Consider the following 21,295-nt stretch of genomic DNA (forward strand, 5'->3'; position numbering starts at 1 on the left):
TATTAAACTTCTCTTCTTCAGTTTAAAGATTGAAATGAATCCAAGCCCACAAGTTCTGACATCAATCAACAGAATATTGATTAAAGTTCAGAAAGTCAAAGGTTCTAACTTTTTATTAGTATTTATTATTTCAAGCCATTTTAAATTTCGCTCTATTTCATTTATTGTTATTTGTTTTATTTTGAAGCTTCAATGAAATGTTTTCAAGCTGTTGTGATTTAATTTTAAAAGTGAATTCGTTTAGATGTTAAAAGTTTATTTTTTCAAAAAAAGCTGGTTTATTTCTGAAATGGAAACAAAAGTAAATTAGGAAAAAGTTTTTATCTCCATAGTCGACGTTACTGAACTCCAGCTTGTTAATTGTTAGCCCCGAGGCTAACAGGCTAGCGTATCGTAGTGACGATACGCGGTTTGATATGTGCATGTTGATTTACATAAATCATTTTTATTACATTTGTTCCATATTTCCCAGGAAGCTCCTCGTGCTGATTCCTATGTTGGCGCCTCAAAACAACAATCTCACTGTTTTCTTCAAGTAAAGATGAATTAAAGAAGCAAATGGAATTTTAGTAAATGGAAGTGGGAAAAATGTGGTCAAACTGGGAAATTCCCACTGGGAAACCCGTCGGTTGATCTGTGGACTATGTGTAACCTGCACACACACGTTTGTGAGCGTGAGTGTGTGCGTGTGTGTGTGTGTGTGTGCGTGTGTGCGTGTGCGTGCGTGCGTGCGTGCGTGCGTGTGTGTGCGTGTGTGTGCGTGCGTGTGTGCGTGCGTGTGTGTGTGTGTGCGTGCGTGTGTGTGTGTGTGTGTGTGTGTGAGCGTGAGTGTGTGTGTGTGTGTGTGTGTGTGTGCGTGTGTGTGTGGGTGTGTTCTCTGGCGTCCATAAAGACTGGAGACAGAGCGATCCGCAGTAGTTCACTTCCATGAGTTTATTCTTGTAGTTTTTGTGATTCCAGCAGGTGGCAGCAGAGTGCAAACCCAGAGAAAAACAAAGGTCTTACACACCTTTAGACAGAACTCATGTCGTCGTCACATTTAGCCTAACTACGACTTAGAACTCGGTTGAACATTGATGCTCTTACTTAGATTTCATTCATTTACAAAATACACAGAAATCAAAGACAACATACAGATTCTTTCATTTACATTTTTTTTTTAGCGTTTTAATTCGACAGTTTCTATACTTACAGTCAACTACAGTTTCTACAACACGGTACAGTGACGAAGGTGATGAGGAATTCTTTCTTACATTGATTCACGTCAACGCAGAAAACGAGTTGTTTTAGAGAGGACACGCTAACGCTAGCGACAGGACGTGCTCACTCTAGCGAGACGACGCAGTAATGCTAGCGAGAGGATGCTAGCCACCTGCTAGCCGCCCTGCATTGTGGTAACGTTAGTTATAGTAACGTTAGCTGTCCTACGTCGTGGTAACGTTAGCCTTCCTGCGTCGTAGTAACGTGAGCCGTAGTAACGTTAGCTGTCCTACATCGTAGTAACGTTAGCCGTCCTGCGTCGTAGTAACGTTAGCCGTCCTGCGTCGTAGTAACGTTAGCCGTAGTAAAGTTAGCAGTCCTACGTCATAGTAACGTTAGCCGTCCTGCGTCGTGGTAACGTTAGCCGTCCTGCGTCATAGTAACGTTAGCCGTCCTGCGTCGTGGTAACGTTAGCCGTCCTGCGTCGTAGTAACGTTAGCCGTCCTGCGTCGTAGTAACGTTAGCCGTCCTGCGTCGTGGTAACGTTAGCCGTCCTGCGTCGTAGTAACGTTAGCCGTCCTGCGTCGTAGTAACGTTAGCCGTCCTACGTCGTGGTAACGTTAGCCGTCCTGCGTCGTAGTAACGTTAGCCGTCCTGCGTCGTGGTAACGTTAGCCGTCCTACGTCGTGGTAACGTTAGCCGTCCTGCGTCGTAGTAACGTTAGCCGTCCTACGTCGTGGTAACGTTAGCCGTCCTGCGTCGTAGTAACGTTAGCCGTCCTGCGTCGCGGTAACGTTAGCCGTCCTACGTTGTTAATGAGTCAAAGGTCAGCAGGTCGACTCCCAGAAGCTTCCAGAGGAGAGAAGAAGAGACTCTTATTGCTTTGTTCACTTTTTGCACTCACGATTGATGGTTGCTAGGCAACCAGGTATTTATACAAAAAAACCCTGTGACGTAATGTGAGCTACGATATGTACCTAGCCTCGCGGAGACGTGAGATGTAGCAGGACAGCTACTGCTGAGCGTTTACGCTTCCTACTGTGCTGTTGTGTCAATGTGCTTTGGGGGGGGGGGGGGGCGTCTTAGGGGTTTTTTTGGGGTGGGGGGGGTTGAAGGGTTTTAGGGGTGGGGGTTTTCGAGGTGAGGGGGGTTTGAGGGGTTTTGGGGGTGGGGGGCCTTGAGGGGTTTTGGGGGGTGAGACAGGGGGTGGGGGGCCTTGAGGGGTTTTAGGGGGTGAGACAGGGGGTGGGGGGCCTTGAGGGGTTTTGGGGGGTGAGACAAGGGGTGGGGGGCGGTGAGGGGGGTTTCTCTTAAAGGACTGGTGAGAACAGGAAACCCTCCATACCAGGCCGGAACCTAGGTCATGGTTGTTGCATCATGTGGACACTTGAGGGCAGTAGTGGGACACAGGCAGTCCATGTTAGAGGGCAAAGGTCACAGCAAGAGAAGGGCAGTTCTCACCAGAGCAGCAAACACACAACTTGGACGAAGACCAACGTTTTTGAAAAGTTTCCTGATTGGCTGGTTGGATCATTGTGTAACAGACGAGGTTTGGCAGGAAGCGAGGAGGTGGGATGAGTGTGCAAACAGTGTTTTGTGTGTGTGTGTGTGTGTGTGTGTGTGTGTGTGTGTGTGTGTGTGTGGGGGGGGGGTTGTTGGTTGGTCATTGTGCTTTTGCTAAAGGTGTTTTGTCCGTTGTGTTTTTGATCATGGTGTTGTCGGGGTGTGTGCTGAACGAATCGAGGCTCAGCTGATTCATTGTGCAGGTACGACGGCGTAGCATAGCATAGCATAGCTTAGCTTAGCATAGCACGGCGGCTCATCAGGAGGCTACATATGGCTGCTATCCTACAAAATGGCAGTTTGGACAAAAGATTTTTTTGTTAATCTGAGACGTCAGCGATTGTTTCTTCTCTTAGTAGTTCCTGTGTGTTTCTGATTGGCCGTTGGCCCGCTGTGTGTTTCTGATTGGCCGTTGGCCCGCTGTGTGTTTCTGATTGGCCGTTGGCCCGCGGCGCTGCAGCCGTTGGCAGTGAGTTCTCTACGGCATCTTGATGCAGAATTGTAAAGGAAAAAGGTTCCCAGACCGTCATCAGCACAAAAGAGTCAAACTTCAACATTTTCCTCAATAATCCAACAAAATTGACTTTTGCAGTGCTGACCTCTGGTTTCTCCTGTTTACTTCCTGTTTGTGACAGAAGGCAGGTTAAACACGACCAGTGTGTCGTCATGCCAACTTCCACATCCAACCACTAGTCCAACGCTCACGTCGAAAATTAATAAATACATCAAGTCTTTTCTCAATATGCACGAAGAAGCACTCTCACGTAGGTCCAAACATTCAGTTCACACACACACACACACACACACACACACACACACACACACACACACACACACACACACACACTAATGGTAAAGGACCAGAAGGCTTTTCAATGACAACTGGACGAGACGTTTCCATCATGGCGGGAAAACGTTGGGGACACTGACACATGACGGTTGTCCTGTCGTCTGACCGGATGACCTCCCGGCTGCTGCCGGCCGGTATTGATCACCTCGTGGGGAAAATTAAAGCAAACCTGGGATCTTCTATCGTCTACAAAATGGCAGTAAAGTCTGTAGACAAACACGAGACGTCAGGCGGCGGAGTGAGGCGGGTCTTTGGGACGGAGAAAGCCAAGAGGCCAGAGTCTTGGTTTTACCCACAAACGTCAAAAATGCTTCATATCAAGGCGAAAAATATTGCATTTTTGAGTCGATGTCCAAGAATGGAAAGTGACTGAAGACTTGAGGAGGTGAATCTGCTGAGGATGGAGGCGACGACGGAGAACTCCTTCTACCAGTCTGTGTGCATGGCTCCTTATAAAGAGCCCCTCCCCCATGACCCCCCACTCTACTGACCTCTGACCCCACTGACCCCCCCACCCACTGACCCCCCCACCCCACTAACCCCCACCCACTGACCCCCCCACCCCACTAACTCCCACCCACCGACCCCCACCCCTCGGACCTCTGACCCCACTGGTATGGATCTACACTGACCAGGACAAAATGTTAGAATATGCTTGGTTTTTTTGCTCCAGTTCAATATTTTAGTTTTAATATCTAATAATAGTTTCACTCGTGTTTGAAGCAGCGGTTTCCAACCTTAAAGGCTGCGGTCTTCCATTCTGATCTCCGATTGGCCACAACATGACAGTGAGGCTGGTGGACACGCCCCCTCTCACTGACAGCCAATAGAATGTGGACTCCAGGTGTTTCTCTGTGACGTTGTCTCTCAGGTTGGGAAGCGCTGATTGAAAGCAGAGCCGGCTCTACGGAGGAATCCCTCGGCTGGTTATTTACAACTCACCGCTGTTTCTCACTGTGGGGGGTGGGGGTGGGGGTATGGGTGGGGGGGGGTCTGGAGCTGCTCAATCACAGTGCGCCTCCCCCAGGAGGCACCACATTACTGCAGCACCTGCCCTCGTGTCTCCGGTAGCTTGAGGGCCAGGAAGCTGCCGGTGGCCAGCGCGCCCGAAGCGAACATGATGGGCACGGCCTTGGTTATTCCCACGAAGGAGGTGAAGATGCTGATGCCGAGCACCGCCGCCAGCTTGCAGAGCGCGTTGAGGAATCCGAACGCCGTCGTTCTGAAGGAGGAAAGGCAGCAGATGAGGAGCCAGTCAACACGGGTTCTTCTCTAGAACCACTTACATTTACACCATTTACAAGACAACGCTTCAGAAAGTCCGTTTCCACGGATTTGGCAGAAACACTGTAATTGAGCGATACAGTCTAAACATTACCGATGGGACACAGAGACGTATATGCTATTTGAGGTGTGGGCTAGAGGTGCTAGTGCAGATCCCTGGGGGGACTTCCTGTGACGGAAGACGTCCTGTGACAGAAGACATCCTGTGACGGTGTCTCTGTGGTGCAGCAGGTTTCCACCCACCTCTTGTCGGAGGGGTAGAGCTCCACCGTCAGGACGTCCAGGGCGTTCCAGGAGGCGATGCTGATGCCTCCAAACAGGCAGAGCAGAGCGATCATGGCCGACTCGCTGTTACCGAACGACAGGAAGAAGCAGCTGATGCCACTGAACGTGGATGGTCCAGCTCACACGCGGCTTTTCACGTCACTGTCAGGGTCACTAATAATAACTTCATGGCCGCTGATGTTTGTTTGATGGAGCTGAAACCTGCTGGTAGTTTTCATAGTGAATCAGTGGAGCAGGAGACGTGATCACAGCTTTTCATTTTCATTGTTGCTGCAGCCGCTCTACCTAACATCCTCAGACGTCCAATCTTGTCCATCAGCAGCGCGGAGACGATGTTGCCGGGCAACACAGCCAAGGTGCCCAGGAAGCTGACGAAGTACACCATGTAGGCGTTGTTTTCGTCGCTGATGTCGCTGAGCAGGCAGCCCTCCTTGTTGTGCAGGAAGGTGCTGTTGATGAGCTTACAGTTGACCAGCCTGTACTTAAAGAGATCTGCGGAAACAGAGACAGGGAGCCTGGTCAGACTGCAGCTCTGGCTGCTCAACACACCGGAGCAACTCTGTGAGGCTCGCAGACAAAAACTCAAACTCTTCAACATGCTGACAATTTATCAAAGACATCTAGAACAAGACCCTGTTACCATGGCAACCCAAAGCACAAATATGCATTTATTTTTTTAAATATTCCATCATTTTCGAACACTCAGATTCAGTATTCTCAGAGGACCACGGCACCAACTGAAGGCCTACACTTCCTCATAACTGACTGCAGGTGGCGCCACCGTGGCTCGTTCAGCTGAAGTACAGTGAAATAAGACTCGGGACCCGTTTCCACGGCAACATTTTCAAGTGAAAACGGAAAACTTTCATAGTGTTTGACACAACTGACTCAACAACGGAGCTCAGAGTCACTGGAGACACTCTCCGACTCCAGCTCCATGGAGACGGGAGAAAACACAACTTTTCTGAAATTCTCCTCCTGGTCGTAGTAAGTCGTTCTTCTGCACATGCTCAGTAGAGACAATCAGAACAAGGTATCCTCCAGAGCGTCATGACTCCAGGCCCATATTCTTCTGGGACGTTTTAGTCGCCCAACATGGTAACTTCATCAATTTTCCCCGTTTCTGCTGTTGCTGTGGAAACGGAGCATAAACAAAGCTGAACTAAACTCTCTCACAAATAGATTGAGCCTTTAATGCCGAGCGGAAACACAGAAAAATGAAGATTTTGATCTCCATGACGACCTCCAGCATTACTGGTCGTCATGGAGACGTTGGATGAAGCGCAGAAAATCACAAATCTGTCCCAAAGTCAAAGCTTCCTGTGTGTGAATCATCCAGAGGGACAGCAAATCACCACATTTAAATTGTGAGAGTTCAGGATGTCTCTGCTGGGAGATCTTGTGTTTGTATTCAAGGATTCAAGGATTCAATGATTCAAGGATTTAAGGATTCTCTGTGGTCATGTGGTGCCCTGTTACATGACCTGGGCTGGTTTCTGCACTGGAGACATTAATATTTAAGGATTCTCTGTGGTCATGTGGTGCCCTGTTACATGACCTGGGCTGGTTTCTGCACTGGAGACATTAATCAGCCAGTGGTCGGAGGGAAGTGGGACGTGAGGAGTCTTTCTGATGTTATTGCTGTGAGACGTCCACATCTGGTAAGGGTGTGTTAATAAGAATAAGAATAATAACAACAATAAGAATAATAACAATAATAACAATAAGAAGAAGAAGAAGAAGAAGAATAATAACAACAATAAGAATAAGAAGAAGAAGAATATTTGTATAGCACTTTTTTAAACATTGTTACAAAGTGCTTTTACATTAAAACCACAATAAAATTACAAGAACAAAATACAGAGATCAGAAGAAAAAGTGAAAAACAACAAAGAATTTGGCCTCGTCAAAACAGAGGCCGGGTGGGGGACGCCATCACACATGCCTATGCGTCCAGCGCTCCCCCCCACCAGCCAGGGTGAGATGTCACTCAACGAGGAGTGAGTCTCCCTCATGGGCTTCTCTGAAGGGTGTACCCATTGAGGCGGTCTGTGCTGCGGCCTCGTGGACCTGACCCAGTACCTTTGCCAGATTCTACAGAGTGAACGTGGCTACACCTCCTCCACCGGGAGCGGTCTTGGCCGTCAATCCCTCAGCATCCAGTGTGTGAGGGGGGTATCCGGATTCCTCATGACACTCTTGACATTGCTCATCCAGTGCTAAAGCACCGCCTCTGGCGGTCAGTAGGGATGAAATAGAACGAAAGTTCCGTACGTAACTAGGGTTCTGTGAATCCCGGAAGACCGCCAGAGCGTTCAGTCACTCGGAATCATCGTGGTTTTGCGAGAAGATTCCTGCGGAAAAGATCCACCGGTGACACCGGAGCTTATAGACTCCGGGGGGGTCACAGGTGACTTTGTTGGTATAGGTGCTCGACCAGTGAGACATAGACATCCAGGGCTAAACCGGCAGTCATCCGGGATTCATAGAACCGTAGTTACGTACGTAACTTTCGTTGTGTTTCTTCTGCATAAAAATGGAAATTGAGTTACCAGAACCCTCCACCAGGGGGCGACTGAATTCACACAGACACAGCAGACTCAAAGAACTCAGACTGGACGGAATCAGGGACGTATTATTAGAACGTATTATTAGATCATAAATAGTATAGAAATTGAGAAGAAATGATCATAGAGCTGGTTTTCTTCTCGTATTACAAGTCGTGTGTCTGAAGTTACATGAGCTAGAGAGGAAGATGCTCTATAATCTGTGTTGTAGAAGAGTGTGGCGCCCCCTACCTGTGTTGTAGAAGAGCGTGGCGATGAAGGTGCAGTTCTTGAAGAAGGTGTTGCTGGACGTGATGTCGTCGAAGTAGCACTCCTCAAAGAGTGAGTCCTCGAACACCATCGACTTCATCCTCAGGTTCATGAATCTGCGACGACGGAGAAGAAGTTTCTTCTAATAGATCAACACGCTGCAGGAGACGAAACTGTAAGGAATCAGCTGTGACTGTGGAGAGACGCCTCCTCTGCTGCTCGCCGGGACATTGTCCTCCACACTAGATGACCTTCGCCAACGAACGCTGGCGATGTTTTGGTCCACGTGGATTTATTGTTTGTATGTATGAATGTAGTTTTTCAACTTTTCTCAAAAACGGTTCAACCGAATTACATAAAATCTTCAGTGAGGATCTGTCATCATCCAAGGGTCAAACGATTCGATTTTGGAATCAATCGGCTCCTGGAGAGTTGAGATATTTCCTGTTAGCCACCCGCTAGCACACTGCTAACTCCGCTCAGGAGCTCCAGCTAATATCTCCGTTCCAGTGTCCAGAAACGGCGGTGTGAGCGCAGTGACTCTGGTAGTGGTTAATCTGTGTTCCACAGTGATGTAGCTACCTGACAGGCTAGTTAGCATCGATATGAGCTAATGGCTAGCATGCTAACATTGCTAACTCTGTTCAACAAACAACGTGGCGTTGGCGAAGGTCTGCGCTCTACCGAGTGTAACTCTAGTTTTTAAACCTCACCTCACACCCTCACCTGTGTAGTGAACTCACTTGTCGTTGAAGTACTCTCCTTGCTTGTGTACTTGGTTTTCCAGAGTAAAGTTGAAGGTGACGTGTTCCACCTTCTCCTTGAGGAAGACTTTGGTTCGGGATGAATATTCCTGCTTCTGCAGGTACTTGATCATGTCGGGGAACCAAACTGTCAGTCCGTAGTAGCTGCAGGGCGACAGGAAATGACATCATCACTCCACCATGAGAGTTGAAACAGGAAGTGAAACCATGACGTCATACAGTTTTAACATCTTAAATTGATCCTGTTTGTAGTATTGATTATAATGAGGTATATTTAACCCTCACATATACTTCCTATTTCAGAGTTTCTTTGTTCAATATGAGTATTTTTTTAACCCCAATGTGAAGAATTAACCTTTGACTGGTTTCCAGAGCTGCTAAAGCAACAGGAAACTTCCTTCTTTCAATATGAGCAAATTTATGTCTTTTACAGTTTTACTGCTTTTAAATGTCCAGTTGGACCTGAAGCGCTGGGGATCCAGGAGTCAAATTCCCTCCCATCATAACTTTCACTGGTACTCTCTTCTGGCTGTAGGTCCAGGACCTGCTGGACCTGCTGGACCTGCTGGACCTGCTGGACCTGCTGGACCTGAGGGACCCACCTGAAGGACATGGAGAACCAGACAGCCATCATCATGTAGGTGGTCCGACGGTACTCCGGGGAGAAGATGGTCTGGAAGTTACTCCACACCTGAACACACACACACACACACACACACACACACACACACACACACACACACACACACACACACACACACACACACACACACACACACACACACACAATAAGGTAAGTTTGGGTCTGTTCTCTTGAATTATGATGCTGGTTAACTCTTATCTAGGTAACTTCAGGATTAACTCTGGTTTACTCTTATCTAGGTAACTTCAGGATTAACTCTGGTTTACTCTTATCTAGGTAACTTCAGGATTAACTCTGGTTTACTCTTATCTAGGTAACTTCAGGATTAACTCTGGTTAACTCTTATCTAGGTAACTTCAGGATTAACTCTGGTTTACTCTTATCTAGGTAACTTCAGTGAAAGTGACGACTCCCAGCAGAGAGAACGAAGCGTCACCTGATGGAACAGTGAGGTGAGTTTTATCCTCCATTTCTCGTGCCACGAAGCGTCTTCGCTCAGATTCACCAACTCATCCAGCTGCTTCACCGTCTTGATGGTCGTCACCTGGAGCAAAACACACACACACACATAGACACACACACAAAACACACGCACACACATAGACACACACACAAAACACACACACACACATAGACACACACACAAAACACACACACACACATAGACACACACACAAAACCACACACACACATAGACACGCACACAAAACACACGCACAAACATAGACACACACACAAAACACACGCACACATAGACACGCACACATAGACACGCACACAAAACACACGCACACATAGACACGCACACACATAGACACACACACAAAACACACGCACACACATAGACACGCACACAAAACACACGCACAAACAGACACACACACAAAACCACACACACACATAGACACGCACACAAAACCACACACACACATAGACACGCACACACATAGACACACACACAAAACCACACACACACATAGACACGCACACAAAACACACGCACACACATAGACACGCACACAAAACACACGCACAAACATAGACACACACACAAAACCACACACACACATAGACACGCACACAAAACCACACACACACATAGACACGCACACACATAGACACGCACACACATAGACACACACACAAAACCACACACACACATAGACACGCACACACATAGACACACACACAAAACCACACACACACATAGACACGCACACAAAACCACACACACACATAGACACGCACACACATAGACACACACACAAAACCACACACACACATAGACACGCACACACATAGACACACACACAAAACCACACACACACATAGACACACACACACATAGACACACACACACATAGACACGCACACAAAACCACACACACACAGACATACAAACAGACACGCACACAAAACCACACACACACAGACACACACACAAAACCACACACACACATAGACACACACACATAACCACACACACACATAGACACGCACACAAAACCACACACACACAGACATACAAACAGACACGCACACAAAACCACACACACACATAGACACGCACACAAAACCACACGCACACATAGACACACACACAAAACCACACACACACAGACACGCACACAAAACCACACACACACAGACATACAAACAGACACACACACAAAACAACAAAGACTTTACAGAAATCATTCAATGATTTGGTTTGAAAAGTGAAATTGTGTTTATTGTAAAGTTATAACTAAAATTCAGGCTGCTATGTTTGTTTCCTTTGTTAGTAGCATTAGCATTAGCCTGTATCCTCAGTAGCTGTGATTAGCTTTAGCATTAGCCTGTATCCTCAATAGCTGTGATTAGCTTTAGCCTGTATCCTCAGTCAGTAGCTGTGATTAGCATTAGCGTTAGCCTGTATCCTCAGTCAGTCGCTGTGATTAGCATTAGCATCATGAACTAAAGGTGAGCTGTTCTGTCATAGTCCAGACCTCTGAGGAAACAGACCCATAGTTTATTAAATTTTGTGTGTGAGTGTGTGTGTGTGTGTGTGTGTGTGTGTGTGTGTGTGTGTGTGTGTGTGTGTGTGTGTGTGTGTGCGTGCGTGCATGCGTGCGTGCGTGTGTGTGTGTGCTCACAGAGAACACCCTCTCAGGATAACCCTTGGCCCTCATGTTGGTGTCATGAACTTGCTTCAGGATCATCCAGGCCTCGTCGTGTTTCCCGTTCTGGAGGAATCAAGCAGATCAGTCAGTGACGTCCCTGTGATGGTGTGTCAGGTGATCGGGGGGGGGGGGGGGGGGGGGGGGCACCTCCAGGTAGAAGCGGGGGCTCTCGGGCATCGTGGTCAGAGCAGAGATGGCCGCCACCGAGGGGAAGGCACAGACCAACACGAAGACCCTCCAGCTGTGGAACTGGTAGGCTGACCCCATCTGGAAGCTCCAACCTGGGTGGGGGGTGGGGGGGTGGGGTGGGGGGTGGGGGGGTATGGGGGGGTGGTGGGGACAATCGTTAATTCAATAATCAATAATTCTACTTCAGAATTCTCCTCCTTCAGAATTGTCCTCCAGCAGTGGACAGATGTTTTACAGGCTGGTTTTGTCCTCCAGCAGTGGTGTCTCACCGTAGTGTGGGATGATGGCCCAGGCCATGGCGGAGGCGTAGATCCCTCCGATCATCCAGAACATGCAGAGCCAGCTCAGGTGTTCTCCTCTCTTCTCCTGGGCCAGGAACTCAGAGTAGTAGGAGAAGACGATGGGGATGGAACCACCGATGCTGCAGAGCACAGAACAGTCTGCTGGAGCCTCAAACCAGCATGTTCACCTCCCTCCTGGACCACTGCACCTCCCTCCTGGACCACTGCACCTCCCTCCTGGACCACTGCACCTCCCTCCTGGACCACTGCACCTCCCTCCTGGAACACTGCACCTCCCTCCTGGACCACTGCACCTCCCTCCTGGAACACTGCACCCAACGCCCCGTTCTTACCCCACGCCCCATTCCTACCCCACACCCCGTTCCTACCCCACGCCCCATTCTTACCCCACGCCCCATTCTTACCCCACGCCCCATTCTTACCCCACACCCCGTTCCTACCCCATGCCCCGTTCCTACCCCACCACCACGCCATGTTCTTACCCCACACCCCGTTCCTACCCCATGCCCCGTTCCTACCCCACCACCACGCCCCATTCTTACCCCACACCCCGTTCCTACCCCACGCCCCGTTCCTACCCCACCACCACGCCATGTTCTTACCCCACGCCGGAGGCCAGGCGGCAGAACAGGAAGGAGACGTAACCCTGCACGAAGGAGGAGAAGAAGGCGAACACACTGTTGATGGAGAGCGAGATGAGGAGCGTCTGCCGGCGGCCGATCCGGTCTGCCAGGCCGCCCCATACGAAGGCGCCCACCATCATGCCCAGGTACACGATCAGACCTGCGGGAATGGGGGGGGGGGGGGGGGGGGTGGTCATTTCAAAAGTTTTCACGTTTTCAAGGCAATGCTCTCAAAACAATGTAGCTCTCATGTTGGTCCACTAGTTGGTGCTGTTGTTAGTTTTATTACTGAGACCACACACACTCACACCAAGCTGGATTGTTATTATGGTGACTGCCAAAATAAAACTACCAAGCCCCAGGAGAACATGGACTGAGAGTCAGAACCCCAGGGAGGAAACTTTGTTCTGATTGGCTCTATAGTTACTGTGACTCCTCTGGAGTGTTTCTCAAAATGGCCGAGCTGAAAGCTGCTTCCTCTGACAGAAACATGCAGCAACAGACCGACGGAGACCAGGAGGATGGAGGTCAGGAGGATGGAGGTCAGGAGGGTGGAGGCCAGGAGGATGGAGACCAGGAGGATGGAGACCAGGAGGATGGAGGTCAGGAGGATGGAGGCCAGGAGGATGGAGGTCAGGAGGATGGAGGTCAGGAGGATGGAGACCAGGAGGATGGAGACCAGGAGGATGGAGGTCAGGAGGATGGAGGCCAGGAGGATGGAGGTCAGGAGGGTGGAGGCCAGGAGGATGGAGACCAGGAGGGTGGAGACCAGGAGGATGGAGGTCAGGAGGATGGAGACCAGGAGGATGGAGACCAGGAGGATGGAGGTCAGGAGGATGGAGGCCAGGAGGATGGAGGTCAGGAGGATGGAGACCAGGAGGATGGAGGCCAGGAGGATGGAGGTCAGGAGGATGGAGGCCAGGAGGATGGAGGTCAGGAGGATGGAGGTCAGGAGGATGGAGGTCAGGAGGATGGAGGCCAGGAGGATGGAGGTCAGGAGGATGGAGGCCAGGAGGATGGAGGTCAGGAGGATGGAGGTCAGGAGGATGGAGACCAGGAGGATGGAGGTCAGGAGGATGGAGGCCAGGAGGATGGAGGTCAGGAGGATGGAGGTCAGGAGGATGGAGGCCAGGAGGATGGAGGTCAGGAGGATGGAGGTCAGGAGGATGGAGGTCAGCCGCTGACGCTGCAATGCAGCATCACCACAGACAGGCTGAGAGACTGATGCCCCGTCTCCATGACAATGTTTCAAGTGACAACACCTCGTCTGCATTTCCACTGCAGCAGCATGGGGGCGCTCTGTAGGCTCCGGCAGTCTCTGCAGGGGAGTCGAAACCGTGGAAGAACCAAATATGTTATCGTTAATATTCAAGCGTTTTTCCCTCCGAACAGCCACAGGAGAGAGGACTGGAGTCAGCAGGAGATCAGCAGGAGATCAGCAGGAGATCAGCAGGAGATCATAAGGAGATCAGGAGGAGATCAGCAGGAGATCAGAAGGAGATCAGAAGGAGATCAGAAGGAGATCAGAAGGAGATCAGAAGGAGATCAGAAGGAGATCAGAAGGAGATCAGGAGGAGATCAGGAGGAGATCAGAAGGAGATCAGGAGATCATGAGGAGATCAGAAGGAGATCAGCAGGAGATCAGAAGGAGATCAGCAGGAGATCAGAAGGAGATCAGGAGGAGATCAGGAGGAGTTCAGAAGGAGATCAGCAGGAGATCAGGAGGAGATCAGCAGGAGATCAGGAGGAGATCAGGAGGAGATCAGCAGGAGATCAGTAGGAGATCATAAGGAGGTGTCTCTGAGGTCTTTGGTTTCTGGACTGACTTTCATTCAGGCAGATGTGGTGAACATTGTGACCACTAGCAGCTAATGAACACGAGGAACAGCAGCAGAACTCCAGCTCCTGAGTCCAGTACCACCAAGACCTGAACCAGGGACTCTGAGGACTCTGAACTCTTCCTGTGACCGACCAGCAACCGGTCCGAGCTGGAGGGGGGGACCTGGTCTGAGCTGGAGGGGGGGACCTGGTCTGAGCTGGAGGGGGGGACGTGGTCCGAGCTGGAGGGGGGGACCTGGTCTGAGCTGGAGGGGGCGGACCTGGTCTGAGCTGGAGGGGGGGACGTGGTCCGAGCTGGAGGGGGGGACCTGGTCTGAGCTGGAGGGGGGGACGTGGTCCGAGCTGGAGGGGGGGACCTGGTCTGAGCTGGAGGGAGGGACGTGGTCCGAGCTGGAGGGGGGGACGTGGTCCGAGCTGGAGGAGGGGACCTGGTCTGAGCTGGAGGGGGGGGACCTGGTCTGAGCTCCAGATCAGGAGGGGAGACCCGGTCTGAGCTGTTCTCTACTGAATGTGTGTGTGCTTTCATTACAAAAACAGAGAACAGCACCAACTCGTGGCCAAACATACAAACTACATCATCTTCACTGTTTCTGTTTCACTGGTTTCAGAACGTTGCCATGGAAACATGAAACTTTTCTGAAACAAAAATGCCAAAACTATGAGTTTCACTAGTGACGTTGTGGTGGAAACCTCTGCAGCAGGTCCTGGGCTGGCCTGCAACGTTACACACAGCCACCAGGGGGCGGCAGAATCACTCAATTAAACATCCAAAATGAACCTGAAACCATGATGTGCAGCAGAGAAGAAGTGAGGAGTGAAACAGTCAGGAAGAGGAGTGAGAGGAAGAGAAGGGATCTCCAGGAGGCACCGAGGAGGAGGAGGAGGAGGAAGAAGAGGAAGAGGAAGAGGAGGAGGAGGGATCTCCAGGAAGCACCGAGGAGGAGGAAGAGGAAGAGGAAGAAGAGGAAGAGGAAGAGGAGGAGGAGGGATCTCCAGGAAGCACCGAGGAGGAGGAAGAGGAAGAGGAAGAGGAAGAGGAGGGATCTCCAGGAAGCACCGAGGAGGAGGAAGAGGACAAGGAAGAGGAAGAGGAAGAGGAGGGATCTCCAGGAGGCACCGAGGAGGAGGAGGAGGAGGAAGAAGAGGAAGAGGAAGAGGAGGAGGAGGGATCTCCAGGAAGCACCGAGGAGGAGGAAGAGGAAGAGGAAGAGGAGGGATCTCCAGGAAGCACCGAGGAGGAGGAAGAGGACAAGGAAGAGGAAGAGGAAGAGGAGGGATCTCCAGGAAGCACCATGGAGGAGGAGGAGGAGGAGTAGAGAGAGGAAAAGAATGAGGCCGGTTGACGCTATGACAGAGCTGTCACAGGCTCCAGGGCAGTGTGTGTGTGTGTGTGTGTGTGTGTGTGTGTGTGTGTGTGTGTGTGTGTGTGTGTGTGTGTGTGTGTGCCTGAAAATGGAAGAAGAGTGTGTGCAGCAGCAGAGTTGTGTGTTTAGAGTGGGGGGCAGGGAGACTATTAATAACTGCCCACCCATCCACATTGTCACACACACACACACACACACACACACACACACACACACACACACACACACACACACACACACACACACACACACACACACACACACACACACACACACACACACACACACACACACACACACACACACACACACACACACACACACACACACAGGGCCTGGAGGAGCTGCAGGGTTTCCACTTGGTGACTGATGGAGGCGTTAAGGTCTGAAAGGATCCTGCAAAACCTTCATTCACATTATATTGTGATTTTTAAAACACCTTACACACCCTGTCTCATCCACCCTGTCTCATCCACCCTGTCTCATCCACCATGTCTCATCCACCATGTCTCATCCACCCTGTCTCATCCACCCTGTCTCATCCACCATGTCTCATCCACCCTGTCTCATCCACCATGTCTCATCCACCATGTCTCATCCACCCTGTCTCATCCACCCTGTCTCATCCACCATGTCTCATCCACCCTGTCTCATCCACCCTGTCTCATCCACCATGTCTCATCCACCCTGTCTCATCCACCCTGTCTCATCCACCCTGTCTCATCCACCATGTCTCATCCACCATGTCTCATCCAACCTGTCTCATCCACCCTGTCTCATCCACCCTGTCTCATCCACCATGTCTCATCCACCCTGTCTCATCCACCATGTCTCATCCACCCTGTCTCAGTCACCCTGTCTCATCCACCCTGTCTCATCCACCCTGTCTCATCCACCCTCTCACGGACTGTCACATAGCTCAGTAATAAATCCAGCTGCTTGAGCCTGAAGACATTGAAGAATATTCCATGTTCGATCGGGATCCATCAGAGTACAAGATCAAGATGTCTCCTCCTCCTCCTCCTCCTCCTCCTCCTCCTCCTCCTCCTCCTCTTCAGAACACAGACATTCCAGTGGGCAGAAGTTGGATTGTTATAACGGTGACTGTCAAAATAAAAGTACCAAGTTGGACTGTTCCCAGTATGTGTGTCCTGATGCAGAGTGAGTTCATGGAACGTCTTAATGTTTTGAATTGGACACAAACAGGAAATGAAGAACAAACTGTTCCAACAACAACCAGAGTGAAACGACAAGCAGTGACCTCAGGAACCAACGATCCGTCTGAACTGATCGCAGCAGAACTCATCAATACGCCGTCCTACAGCACAGACAATGGACACACTGCCCGCATCCACCTGCAGTGGAAGTGATGTCATCAAGCAACATTATCAAATATGGCTGAACATTTATGGTTCAGCTTCACACTTCTGATCCTGAGGTCATGAGGTCAGGAGGTCATGAGGTCAGGAGGTCATGAGGTCAGGAGGTCAGGAGGTCAGGAGGTCAGGAGGTCAGGAGGTCATGAGGTCAGGAGGTCAGGAGGTCAGGAGGTCACACTCCATCCATCATGAGTCCAGGCACACCACAGGGTCGTGTCCTCGGCCCCCTCCTCTCCCTAAGCCACCTTGGCTGATGATGTCACCGATTTGGGAATAAGAACCTGCTCACTGCAGCATGAAGACCAAAGAAACACACTCAGTGTCAGCGTCCACGTCTCTGCTGACTTCACCTGAACTACCAACATGTCCCGTCAGGTGAAGACAGAGGAGACGGAGAGGAGACAGTGGGAGGAGACGTGGGAGGAGACGGAGAGGAGACAGTGGGAGGAGACGTGGGAGGAGACGGAGAGGAGACAGTGGGAGGAGACGGAGAGGAGACAGTGGGAGGAGACGTGGGAGGAGACGGAGAGGAGACAGTGGGAGGAGACGTGGGAGGAGACGGAGAGGAGACAGTGGGAGGAGACGTGGGAGGAGACATAGAGGAGACAGTGGGAGGAGACGTGGGAGGAGACATAGAGGAGACGTGGCAGGAGACAGTGGGAGGAGACGTGGGAGGAGACATAGAGGAGACGTTGGAGGAGACATAGAGGAGACAGTGGGAGGAGACGTGGCAGGAGACAGTGGGAGGAGACAGAGAGGAGACATGGGAGGAGACGGATAGGAGACAGTGGGAGGAGACAGAGAGGAGACATGGGAGGAGACGGAGAGGAGACAATGGGAGGAGACAATGGGAGGAGACGTGGGAGGAGACATAGAGGAGACAGTGGGAGGAGACGTTGGAGGAGACAGTGGGAGGAGACAGAGAGGAGACAATGGGAGGAGACAATGGGAGGAGACGTGGGAGGAGACATAGAGGAGACAGTGGGAGGAGACGTTGGAGGAGACATAGAGGAGACAGTGGGAGGAGACGTGGCAGGAGACAGTGAGAGGAGACAGAGAGGAGACATGGGAGGAGATGTGGGAGGAGACGGAGAGGAGACGTGGGAGGAGACGGAGAGGAGACAGCGGGAGGAGACAATGGGAGGAGACGTGGGAGGAGACATAGAGGAGACAGTGGGAGGAGACGTTGGAGGAGACATAGAGGAGACAGTGGGAGGAGACAGTGGGAGGAGACGTCAGAGGAGGCGGAGATGGAGATGCGCTATAATCTGAGGTTAAATGGGGAAGATGCTCTATGCTCTGAGGTTAGAGGGGGAAGATGCTCTATAATCTGATGTTAGAGGGGGAGATGCTTTATAATCTGAGGTTCGTTGAGGAAGATGCTCTATAATCTGATGTTAGAGGAGGAAGGTGCTCTATAATCTGATGTTAGCGTGGAGATGCTCTATAATCTGAGGTTAGAGGGGAGATGCTCTATAATCTGATGTTAGAGGACGGATATGCTCTATAATCTGATGTTAAATGAGGAAGGTGCTCTATAATCTGATGTTAGAGGACGGAGATGCTCTATAATCTGATATTAGAGGCGGAGATGCTTTATAATCTGAGGTTCGTTGAGGAAGATGCTCTATAATCTGATGTTAAATGAGGAAGGTGCTCTATAATCTGATGTTAGAGGACGGAGATCCTCTATAATCTGATGTTAGAGGCGGAGATGCTTTATAATCTGATGTTAGAGGAGCAGCAGCAGGACCACAGGAGGAGAAGAACAGCAGATTAGTTTGGACCAAAAGCTAAAAGCTCTCCAGGTCTTCATGAGAAGAACCACAGAGGTTTAACGGACCTGGTCAGAACCAGAATCTCACATTTCTGATCTTCTGGTGACTCAATGTTCTCCAGGACATTTGAAGGAATTTAGTTTCAAAAATCCATGACAAAGCTTTTTCCAGTGAAGTGGAGGAAACCAGCTGAGTCATGGAAGATGAACTCAGTCAGGGATTAATCTGCTCGTGCTTCAGAGTGTTGAACTTACCCAGCATGCCTTTGTTGGGTTCAGACAGACACATGTCCTTCTCCGCGCTGGGCAGCACGAAGCCGACCACGAAGATCTCCACGCCGTCCGCCATCAGCGCCAGGCCCAGGACGAAGTACAGCGTCCACTGGAACTTGCCGTGGCCGCACTCCTGCAGGATGGCCTCGTACTGCTGCGCCAGCTCCTCCTGGTCTTTCCTGCGCTCGCCCTCGAACGCCGACAGGTCTCTGAACTGCTGCGCCTGGGCGGCGGCCGTCACGCCGTCCACGCTGCCCGCCTTGCCCGAGTCGGCCCGCGGGATGCCCTGGTATTCGCCCTCGTAGATCTCGTCGTCCTCGTCGTGGCCCTCGGTGGAGTCGCTGTGGCCTTCGTCGTCGTTAGCCCGGCTGTCGTTGCGATAATAACCGCCATCGTTGCCGGGCACGCCGGCGTAGTCGTCATCGTCGTCTTCCTCCTCGAACCGCTTGTAGGAGCGCTTGGTGTACTCGTCCGTCATCTTGTCCACGCCGCGGCCCACTTTCTTACCCACCTGCTTCTTGGCCACCTTTGCGATGTCCTTGGCGCCACGGACGAAGTCAGAGCGGCCGTCCCTGTAGCGCCCGTCGTCATCCATTGTGGAGGGGCGTGGAGGTGCTGGTCAGTCGCTGCGAAGGATCGGGACGATCGGGACGATCGGGACGATCAGGAAGAGCCCAGGCTCACCGCCGTCAGTTCTGCTCCACTGCTGCTGCTGGATGACCTCACCTGCAACAACAGAGACCAGCGGCGTTAGCAACCGTCAACTCAAGACATCAGCACAACCAGTTAGCAGCTTTTAAAAGACGTGGTCGTCAATGTCACCTCAGTCTGTCTCAGTCTGTCTCTCTCTCTGTGTCTCTGTGTCTCTCTCTCTCTGTGTCTCTGTGTTTCTGTGTCTCTCTCTCTGTGTCTCTGTCTCTGTGTCTCTGTGTCTCTCTCTCTCTGTGTCTCTCTCTGTGTCTCTGTCTCTGTGTCTCTGTGTCTCTCTCTCTCTGTGTCTCTCTCTGTGTCTCTGTGTCTCTGTGTCTCTGTGTCTCTCTCTGTGTCTCTCTCTCTGTGTCTCTGTGTCTCTGTGTCTCTCTCTCTCTGTGTCTCTCTCTCTGTGTCTCTGTGTCTCTCTCTGTGTCTCTGTGTCTCTGTCTCTCTGTGCCTGTCAAGCTGTGCTGCTAACTGTTAGCATTAGCATTCAGCAAAGCTACTCTATTAACCATTACTATTTCACTGAACTCAGATTTACTGATCTTCTGTTGGAAAAGTGCATTATCAAGGTTTTGTTTAGATTACAGATGTTATAGAGCATCTTCCTCCTCTAACATCAGATTATAGAGCATCCACTCCCTCTAACATCAGATTATTGAGCATCTACCTCCTCTAACATCAGATCATAGAGCATCTACCTCCTCTAACATCCGATTATAGAGCATCCACCCACTCTAACATCAGATTATAGAGCATCTACCTCCTCTAACATCAGATTATTGAGCATCTACCTCCTCTAACGTCAGATTATAGAGCATCTACCTCCTCTAACATCAGATTATAAAGCATCTACCTCTTCTAACATCAGATTATAGAGCATCTCCCTCCTCTAACATCAGATTATAGAGCATATTCATCCTCTAACATCAGATTATAGAGCATCTACCTCCTCTAACATCGGATTATAAAGCATATACCTCCTCTAACATCAGATTATAGAGCATCCACCCCTCTAACATCAGACTATAGAGCATCTACCTCCTCTAACATCCGATTATAGAGCATCTACCCCTATAACATCAGATTATAGAGCATCCACCCCTCTAACATCAGATTATAGAGCATCTTCCTCCTCTAACATCAGATTATAGAGCATCTACCTCCTCTAACATCAGATTATAGAGCATCTTCCTCCACTAACATCAGATCATAGAGCATCTACCTCCTCTAACATCAGATTATAAAGCATATACCTCCTCTAACATCAGATTATAGAGCATCCA

The 21,295-nt window shown here is 50.3% G+C and overlaps 1 protein-coding gene across 1 annotated transcript; it reads right to left on the reverse strand.

Annotated features, from left to right (window-relative positions):
* Nucleotides 1-4,651: 4,651 nt before the first annotated feature.
* On the reverse strand, nt 4,652-19,908 carry sv2a (synaptic vesicle glycoprotein 2A; the record flags this gene model as incomplete). Its single annotated transcript, XM_080471790.1, has 12 exons — nt 4,652-4,835; nt 5,141-5,300; nt 5,468-5,674; nt 7,981-8,114; nt 8,742-8,906; nt 9,365-9,453; nt 9,842-9,949; nt 11,541-11,630; nt 11,715-11,848; nt 12,026-12,177; nt 12,661-12,841; nt 19,296-19,908. The coding sequence occupies 12 exons, from the start codon at nt 19,906-19,908 to the stop codon at nt 4,652-4,654; spliced, it is 2,217 nt and encodes a 738-aa protein (XP_080327916.1).
* Nucleotides 19,909-21,295: the final 1,387 nt, after the last annotated feature.

This window comes from Lipophrys pholis (genome assembly GCF_963383615.2).
Source record: "Lipophrys pholis genome assembly, chromosome: 9".
NCBI classification, from domain to species: domain Eukaryota; kingdom Metazoa; phylum Chordata; class Actinopteri; order Blenniiformes; family Blenniidae; genus Lipophrys; species Lipophrys pholis.